Source organism: Fistularia commersonii, chromosome 11 (assembly GCF_037954325.1).
Source record: "Fistularia commersonii isolate RoL2024-O1a breed Wild chromosome 11, RoL_Fcom_v1.0, whole genome shotgun sequence".
Lineage (NCBI taxonomy): Eukaryota > Metazoa > Chordata > Actinopteri > Syngnathiformes > Fistulariidae > Fistularia > Fistularia commersonii.
In genome coordinates, this window is record NC_141294.1 from 5,228,641 (window position 1) to 5,238,421 (window position 9,781).

At 41.3% G+C, this 9,781-nt stretch overlaps 1 protein-coding gene across 1 annotated transcript; it reads right to left on the reverse strand.

The window, feature by feature from the left end:
* Positions 1 to 17: 17 nt before the first annotated feature.
* Positions 18 to 3,937, reverse strand: LOC147229280 (uncharacterized). Its single transcript, XM_086155785.1, has 3 exons — positions 3,564 to 3,937; positions 197 to 897; positions 18 to 38 (listed from the first exon to the last, which is right to left on the reverse strand). Exons 2-3 carry the CDS (start codon positions 815 to 817, stop codon positions 18 to 20), a joined length of 642 nt encoding a protein of 213 aa, XP_086011911.1. The 5' UTR covers positions 818 to 897; positions 3,564 to 3,937.
* Positions 3,938 to 9,781: the final 5,844 nt, after the last annotated feature.

Here is a 9,781-nt window from a genome sequence, read left to right on the forward strand (position 1 = left end):
CCACATGCTTCATTAATTTAAGGAACTGAAGCTTCAGACTTTGAGATCCAGAAATACCATTGAGACAAATATTGCATTTTAAAGGCAGAGAAGGAAGTGTGTGAAAGGAAAGGAATAAGGTGAAAGAACAGATGAGATATTTAAAATGGGTGAAGGATGGTGGTTTTATTTTTTTGTTTGTTTTTTGTAAATCAACCTCAGCAAGTTCCTCAGCGACACCGTTCAGGACTCGAACAGTTCTTGTGATAATGGGGTCCCCCCCTTTATCTCCGGATGGATACTCCGTTACTTCCACAATTTCAGTCACGATGGTTTCTGTCACTTCCGTCACCTCCGTCACCTCACGTGATGCCACCGTCTTCCAGGACCAAGGGCTGCCCTCTCTGGAGTCTCTCCTCTGAAAGCTGGCCCTTCTTTCTGCAGCGTTCTTGTCGGGCTGAGCCAGGGGGGATCTGGCAAACTCCGGGGGCACGGTTCTCCTCGTGAGCGTCCCATTTCGGGATGTTTTAATCGGAGAAGGGGAGCTGCGCCAGGCATTATCTAGAGTGCTAGTACTCCTGATAGTGGAGGCTGGGGAGCTTCGGGGTGGTTTGTCTGAAATGGGTGTGTGAGCTCCCTCCTCCGTCCTATTATCAATTTCTTCTTGTTCCTCATTCTCTTTTTCAACCTCTCTGTCCACGTTCTTAACCTCTCCATGTTGTTCTTGAGGTTGCCACTGTCTTCGCCGTTGATAACACTCCTTCAAGAAGTCTTCGTTTGACCTCACATGCTTGGACTTCTGGCCTAGGCAGCTTGGCCGGCTTATGAGGTTACCCATAGTCCTTCAGCCCAGAGGCTAGTGAGGTAATAAGTGAAGCAAGGGCCCTTTGCCATGCATGCAGAATATCCTTCTGCTACCTAAAACAAGAACAATGACGCTCTGTGTCATCATACAATTTTTCATTGAAATACAGCAATAATAGTGAGTAAAAAGTCCTGCGTTTAAGTTACAAAGAACTGATAGCATAGCTCACATCCCACAGAAAATGGATCTCAGATAAAATGGAAAATGAAATTTTTTATCCCTCTGTGCCAACTCCACCCTTTTTCTTAGACAGAGTGAGCCACAGCACAGATAGTTGGCCCCGATATGCTGTGTTCCTTTGTCTTCCTTTAGACCACATACACACATGCTCCTCTTTATCTCACATCACTAGCTGAAATATTCTGGGCTTAGAAATCGATGTGACAGGCTTGTCGAGGATCCCACTGTTGCTCCTGGCATGTAAAAACAGTGGCAACAAGCCAGCTCTATCTCTTACTCAGCCTGGACCAGTCCTGGGAAACCCACAAAGGATCTGATCAAATATGACAGCCATAAAATTGCAGACATCACCTCATTTCTCTGGGGTGACAAGAGAAGGGGGCGTTGGGGTTTTTTTAAACAGTGGGCGTTTTTTTGACGCGTTCGCTTTTTCCAGTGTAAAATAAAAACTTCCTGTCAACCGAATGGAACTTTTCATAATTACAATTATCATTCAAACAAGACTCTCATCAACATGATGTTTGATCCTCATGAGGAGGGCATCGGAGGAAACGTTTGGCAGCGCCACAGTTTGTCTTGTTTACAATCGCCCCTGTACAATTAGTGTTTTGACAGAGGGGTTTAGTGTGAGCACAATTATCTCTGTCTTGAGGGGAGATGTGGGCCCATTGAAGGATCACAGGAAGGGGTTTTTGTTGAGGCTGAGTACAACCTCTATGGTGGCTGCATTCAGACTACTGCTGGCCACTTTGGGTCAGGCATCGTGATTAAAGATCTGTGGGACTTTGGACGGGGGTTAAAATGGCAAAATAAGATGTTCACTGTTTACAAGCAATTGTTATTGTCATTTATAGTTTTGTGCATGAAATGCGTGTTTTCATCTGTCAAAAAGAGAGACGCATTATGCCGTTGGCTATCGACAAAGAAAGAGAAAAAAAATAAGATTGAGGTTAAATCTTGTTGTGTCTCACGAATACGTTGGCAGATACAATTTATATGACAGAGCCTTATGACTAAATGACATACCAGAAATGGCCTGGTTTGATATGATGCCTCCATGTGCATTAGGCTAGTAATTACCTGCATCATGCATGTGTCTGCAGAGCAGATGATGCAGTCAAGGGAATCCACAGGGGAGTACAAAGTCGGATCAGAGAATAGTGCCCAGACAAAGCCCACAGCATCCAGATCAATGATTACTCAGTTAGCTGAAATCACTGCCCAGCAGTCTCCTAAGGAGGCCAGAAAGAGTGTCTGTGGCCGTGTCCACAAGGGTTAACAGTTCAGGGGAGAGGGTGTGTCGTGTCTGGTTACTGCACTGCATGTGCGGTCATTTGCTAAATTACACACTTGCTTCACCGGTGATCTCATACCGCTCACTGTATGTATGGATATGTAAGTAATTTGTTAGAATGCACGTGTTGCATTGATAGGTAAATGCAAAAACATTGAAATTCAACATAATATTACATTTTATATCTAATAAACTGGATTGCATATTTGATTATATTATTGATGTTGCTATTCAAATGTGTCTAAATGCAGTATTTTCTCACTTGAAGATGTAAAACTTGTATCTCATATGTACCAAAGTCTTTAATATTTTCAAGACAGAAAACCAAAGAGCCAGAGATTCACTTATCCATTTAACCTATATTGTGGATGACCTAACCATCCCATCTCTGTTCCCATTTAGAAGTCTCTCTTAATTCACTCCAGTCCTTTCTGTCTTCTCACCATTGATTTATAGTAGCCGGCACGAGTCCATTTCCTGATTAATATGATAACAACCATGGAATAGGGTTTTTTTTTCAATTCATGGCCAAATTTGTGAAAATTTAGATAGTTGAAAACAATTCAAATAGCAGCATCCTCTTTTTTTATGATTTGGAATGATTGAACCATTAAATGATTCAACAGACACGTCATGAGTGGATTTGTAATTAGTAGCAGAACAATGATCGTCAATTACAACATTTGAGCCTCATTGAGTTTCGTTGCTCCGACATGTCAGACCGGTCTCTAGTAAGTGAAATTCTATAGTAGTAATCATGATAGTGGTCCCTAATAAAGGGAGGCAGCTGCATATTCACCCCCGAGACTCATAAGATTTTAGGGTGGATATTGTGCAAGGTTGCACAGCTCAAAGAGCTCTGAACAGGCAGCTCACAGCTTCCACATGTGATCAAATGTCTGCCTAGAAACTGAAAAGGGTCACCTCAACTACAGGTAAATTATGCTGGAATTTTTTTGGTCAAGACTGATCACATCACTGAAACATTGTTTAAACAGTTGGAACAACATTAAAAACAAACCAAAATGAATTCATATAAATAAGCCTATTGTTGTTTTGGTAGAACTATTTAATTGCCCTGTTACACTTTTATTTCATTTATAAAGTGGGAATAAGTGAATAAAATCCCAAACTGTTCCATTGCTTCTTGGTTCCACCACTTTCTAGAAAAGTCCCAAAAGAAATTCCAAATCAGAGGGCCTTTTCAGCAGTTTGGTGATGTTAGTATACATGAAACACACTTACCCTGAAGAAGAACCCAAGGGCATGAGTAAAGGAATCCAGTCAGTCCTCAATCACCATTCAAATGACCAAAAAAAAGCTTTGTTTGAGCATCCTATGAACAGCCTCCAAGCTCCAACATCCCAAACAGGAGGCTCCGTACCAAAACACACATGCATACTCCCGCCAACCACCAAACAGTTGAGTCCACTCATTCACATATACTCACATCCAAACACACTTGTTTTAAACACAATCACACATGCCCTGATAACTCATGCTTTTCCGTTGCCCACAGTCACAGGCAAACAATGTCCTCCTTTCCCCTCACAGTGCAACCACCCCCTCCCCTCACTTCACTTCTCCTCCCACCAGCTCCGCTGCTCCTCTCCCTTTCTTCTTTGTTGTGGGAGCTGTGATAGAGGAATTTCTTCCTTATTAACACTGCCGATGGGCTAGGACATCCAGATGGAGACAATATATCCCAACCGCCCGGCTGAACTCCCACAGTTCACTGCCAAGAGCAGCTTATAGGTCAGATTCTGCCAAATCCATTAAACAACAAGGCGGAGGTATCCTCACTAGGTCTGCTGCTGCTCAGGTTGCTCCAGTAGCCGGTAACAGGGCGGCACAGTGCCCCCTTTTTACCTTCCCCACGCTTCTTCTCCAACTCTCTCCCCCCTCTCATCCCGTAAAGCCCCTCCTCTGAAATTGACTGGAGCTCCAAAACTCCATGCTGCTTCTTCATGAAAAATGGGGCAGGTGGAGGGAGGGGGGGGGGGGGGGGGGGGTTGGAAAAGAGAGTTTTCTAAAGACCCCCGGGCCGCCCTCGAAACATTCACATGTTAAGTGACAGCTGCCTCGGCCCATTCCCTCTCACGATGGTGAGGAAGAGAAGTGCAGGCTACAAAGGGAGAGACCCACACCCACTCTGCTACCCACCCAATCATACAGTCACCCCAACCCCCTTGCAGTACCCCTTCCCCATTCAGAGTCAGTGCTGCAGTCTCCACGGCGGCAACAACAAATGCTAATTACTGTAAAACATTTCATGTTAGTTTTCAGCTCAGTTGCAGTCATTGCAACCACATCCCATACACAGAGTAACTTAAATGGGAAAACAAAAAAAAAAAAAACAGCATGAGAAAATAATGAAAATTATTTCCTCTTTATTTAGCACAAGAGAGCATAGGAAAGACCCCCTATTGTTAATTCACAAGTCACAATATTTGTCTGTGAGATGCAAATAAAGATGGTACTGTTTGCAAAATCGTTAAGGTCAACCATAACACAATCTGTGTCACTTTTTTTAATTTTTTTTTTACATTTTTGAAATTAACAATGGTTGATTACATGATTACAACTGACAATCCAACGGATCTGGGTGGAAATACAGTGTGCAGGTTTATAACGCACAAAGTCACAAGGCAGGTGACGTTTATGCCCCAAATCTTGCCATTATTTATTCAGTTTCCTCTGTTTTTCTCCAGCCACCCAAATAATGAACCAGTCAGTTGATGCACAAAATGCATGCATGCTTGTGCAGGATACACACCCACTCTTTTTCTGGCTCAATTTTTCCCTTGACATCCTCAGTAGTCATCAAATTGCCATTTTTTTTGCATTTTGGTTCATTTAAGAGCGATGAATGAGAGAGCATCTGATTACAGATGTTTTGTCAAGATACATGCATTTTTTAAATCACTTCATCATTGATGTCAAAGGTTTCCCTGTCAAATTTTACATAAAATTTTAATTTGAAGGATTATTCCTAAATTGTTAAGACAATAAATGACAATTTTTCCTTTTTTTGACATGAATGGTATGATTGTTTTTTAGCACCCTCTGTACAGCAGAAACATATTGAAGTTTATTTAACATTAAATACATGCAGACGTGTGATTTGCTTGGTTTGGGACACAAAATAATTCTCTCGCTCTGTTATGAAGTCTTAAGTTTATAAGCTGCCAACAAAAAAATATGCCTTTCAGCGCCCTCACTGTCATACCAAAGACATCAGGTAGTACGATTAACCATTCGTGAACCAGAGTAAACTTGGGCCAAAGGGCCGGTCTCATTGCCACAGGGTTTTATTGAACAATATATTATGAATATTTTATTTTTCCCAAGGGCAGTGATATGACGTAACCTCAGATGTGTGATGCTGTGTCTATATACTGAAAGTGTTGCTAAAATATGCGATTTAAAGGCTTCATCATTCATCATTCAGTTGTAGTTTATGCAAACAGTGGGAAAAGAAAACTGAAAATGCCTGTCACAGACAGGCCGTTGACTGCAAATAGAGAGAGAGAGGGAAACAGACATTGAATTGAATGAAATGACCCATGGGGGTCAAGTTATTTAACCCCTGAGTACTTTTGAACTGATGGAGGGGTTCTATGTTTTTGTTTAACAAACTAACAAAAAGACATCCTATACCGATCTTACATTCCTGATGTTATACTCTGATATAAATGTGGAATTTTAGAGGGATTGGACAATTCACTTTTACATGAAAGAAGTAAACAACAACATAAGTGTTTTGGGGAGTCAGTTGGAGAGCCAATGTTTCAGCTGTCCAATGTGTAAGTAGGGCCCACATTCAACACACCCCATCCCTTTATCTGAAAGTAGCTGGCAGCGATGAGTGACCACTTTGCCAGGAAGACATTGTTTTAAAAACACGACACCTGATCCCGGCTTTCAGCATCATTCAGTTCTCTCTCCACTCATGAGAGTTTTGCCAAAAACCTCTTGTCTCCATTTCAGGTGTACACTGAGACTACATGCAATTCATAAAAAAGAAAGAGCTGATCTAGCTGAAGTGCAACTGGAACACCATGTTGAAATTTGTTGATGGAACAATGGACTTGCTATTCTCTTTATGGGTTAGAGGCTGGGATTTACCCGCCTTATCTTTATTAGTTCGGCTTTCGGTTTACCTATCTTGTAAATTCAAATGAAATTCATGCAATAAATGAGCACATAAAAGGGTCCCTCTTTCACTCTCATTAGCGGTTCAAAAGACTGTTTTGTTGTTGTTTTTATTTGACTGGATCTTCCATAGTTGCTAACATGTAAATGTTGTGACATCAGCTTTAATTGAAATACTCTGTGCTCAGCTCACTCTAAATAAATTGAAATTATCTGGGGAAGTACTGCACTGAAACTCTTAGTAGGCCTAATGATTTAAGCGCCATTATGTTTTAGAGTTTTCCTTTTGTTTTTATTTTTATAGGAAAGAGAGGAAGCAGAAAAAAACATGCTTGATTATCAAAGAAATAAACGGAACCGCAGAGAATTACAAGAAAAATAATCTCATGTGTCATAATATACTATACCAGTATATTACCACCAAAATAACTTCTAAATTCTAAATTTAAAATTCTAAACATATATGCATATACCTATCAGTTTTACCCTACCTCTGTATACACTTTGAATTATTATTCTTGGTATATACAGGACTTTGGAAGGTAGCTTGGTAAGTCTGGCTATAAATTAAATCACCAATTTACCACCCTTGCCCGTTTGGTTGCATCAAAATCCAACCACTGCATGCAAAAATGGAGCAGACACTGGCATAGAGTAGGACTAAAGGGTGCTTCCAAACTAATGCATTTTCAAATTAGAGGCCAATGGGAGGCTAAATCTGATCACAGTTCCCATGTGCCGGGAGGACCTTAGACAAAAAAAGATTAATTTTCCAGACCCCCCACTTCCCCCTACTGCTATCTCAGCCTCTCTGGTGCTTTTAAATTAAAGAAGACCTCAATGGCTCCTCCATAGAACATGGTAATTAGGCTCTTCATGAGACATGAAAAAGGGGGAGTTTCTTTTGAGGGTCAAATCAGAAGCACCATTCATTGAGCAGACTGTCATTTATCACGAAAAGAGTTTGCTTCCTGTTGTAGTGGATAAAAGGTTGACAGCCTTCCCCACTGAGGTCCCTCGGCCCCGCTGAGCTGCCCGGGCACTGTAAAATCAGAAGAAGCATGGAAGTGGAGTTACCAACAACCACTTTAAAACAGCTTTAATTCAAATGCTCCCAAAAGAAAAGAGTCGCAGCCTAAAGTCCACAATTTCCTTTGAGTATGAGAGGCCATAAAAGAAGTGGTCACATGTTGCCATTAATGTCGGATAAAAGTGTAAATTCAAACTTCTCATCTGAGTGTGATGACCTAAATTATCATTTGGCATAAGTCTATTTGACAAACCAAGCAAGAGAATACTGAATCGGCTACAAGCTATTCCCAACAAGCTTATGAATGAAAAAGCGTCGAACTGCATTGGAAGCATTTTTAATGACTCGTTTGTGTCACAGGTTGGTCATATCAATTTGCGTAAACCGCATTTCTCCAAAGGTTATGACAGCATATGACGGACAGGATGTTTGCTTGCTGTCAGAATCAGCAAGGAACGGATAAAGGGATGTGATCTTTGACCCTCTTTAAGGCCTTTTTTTGTATGTTGTGTGTTGGTATGCTTAGTTGGGATGCAGCATCTGCCCCAGACCCTAGGAAACCAGACATTCAAGACACAGAGAGCCTTTATCCAACCGTTCTTCATCGGAGGGGGCACAGAGGGAAAAACTTTGAACCTTTAGATGGGTGTTGAGTAAGTGAATTCTAAATTGGCTTCTATGTATATCGGTGGTATCTGACTGATGACATCCCCAAACTGCCAAAGTTGGGAAGGAACGTGTTTTTGAATTTGAAGAAGATAACAGGATGCAATATTCCAACAGACGATCGTGGACTCGTTTGTTAATTATCTATTATTGGAAATGTAAACGAGCAACACTTTATTTTCTATACCCTTCCATTGTTGGCGGCATATAACCGTAAGATTGAGCTGTTGCAAGAAATGAAACAAGTTACTAGTTTGCTTAGTATTTATTGGGGGGCTTTCTGTTCAGCTCACTCTCTGAGACTTGAGCTTTGGATTGCCTTTTTTATCAGTGATACACCGATAAAAAGAAGAGGGTCCAGATCGACATTACTGTTTAATACTTCGTATATATATTTCTATTAACTGTATTTCACCAAAATATTCTGTTAGTGAAAAAATTGAATTAAATAAAATCTGGATTAATGTATGTGTGTCCCTTTTTTTTTTTTGGGCCGGGCATACAGCTTGACAACATCCATGTAGAGAAGACGACTGATGTTTGCTCCACCCTGGAATCAATATCCACTGCCATTCTTTGTGATGAGGGGTCAGATCATATCAGAACACCAGCAGCGATAAGGCATCACTTTTGAACCTGCCCTACTTGATGGTAATCTGTCTGACTCGTCTTGAGTTTCCATAAGTTGTTGAGTTCTATATAGTGGTACGTAGTTTCTTGTTGTTGTGGGAAAGTTCTGAGCAATCCAGTGTCTATGTATGCAATATTGAGTTGTAGGATCTCTTGCAGATGTTCCAGTTAGGTTGGTCTTTCTAATGTCTGTCGTCTCGGGGGATTGCTCTCTTGACTAGTAGATGGTGCTTGACTCTCCTGGCGTGAGGGCCCACTGCTCTACGGGCGATATCCGTGAATTGAGCCGAGGAGCGTTCGCAGCAAATGAATTAATACGTATGAAAAACAGGCCGTACTTTTCTTGCATATTAAACATGGTGCTAGTTATGTAGGTCATCGTGTCCTTGAAGCTTTGAAATCCCTCGCTATTCCCATTTGTCGTCATTTGTAAGGCTTCAGTTTTAGAAGATGTTTCAGAAAACGTTCATCTCAACGTGAGACAAACAGCCTGAGAAGAGCATGCCTTGCATAAGGAGCAGGTGTGTGTCTCTCTCCTGTGAATTCAAGGAGGTTCTCTACATGGGAGGCTCGGGTATGCCCTCATTCATGCCGCTAACTAACGAGTCCCTCAGGCCTGGAGTGAAATCAGCAGTGCAGCAGACGATCAACATTACCATGACAATGGGCCGTGGTCGGATGTAGTGTGATGGAAGCATGGCAGAGATGAAAACAAGAGGACACCCCCCTTATTTCACACTCTTTCATTTCAGGTCAAACTAGCATTCATAACAAGGCAAGACATGCCTCTGCATCCCAAAACCATTCCTTGAAATTTCCCCTCAAAGGTATACAGGTTACTCATTAATATGAGGCAAGCTCAGACAAAGTGTAAGATTTGAAAGGTGTATTCAAATCATTAATTATCTTTCCGTTTTAACCTTTTGTATTGTTTTATCCTGCATTTCACGTTTTTTCGTTATCAAGTTTTGGATGATTTTTT

Coding starts and splice junctions, on each gene's coding strand:
- LOC147229280 (XM_086155785.1), bottom strand. CDS start 817: ATGGGTAACCTCATAAGCCGGCCAAGCTGCCTAGGCCAGAAGTCCAAG. Junction 39..196: donor TCGCTGAGGAACTTGCTGAG/GTTGATTTACAA, acceptor TGGATCTCAAAG/TCTGAAGCTTCAGTTCCTTA.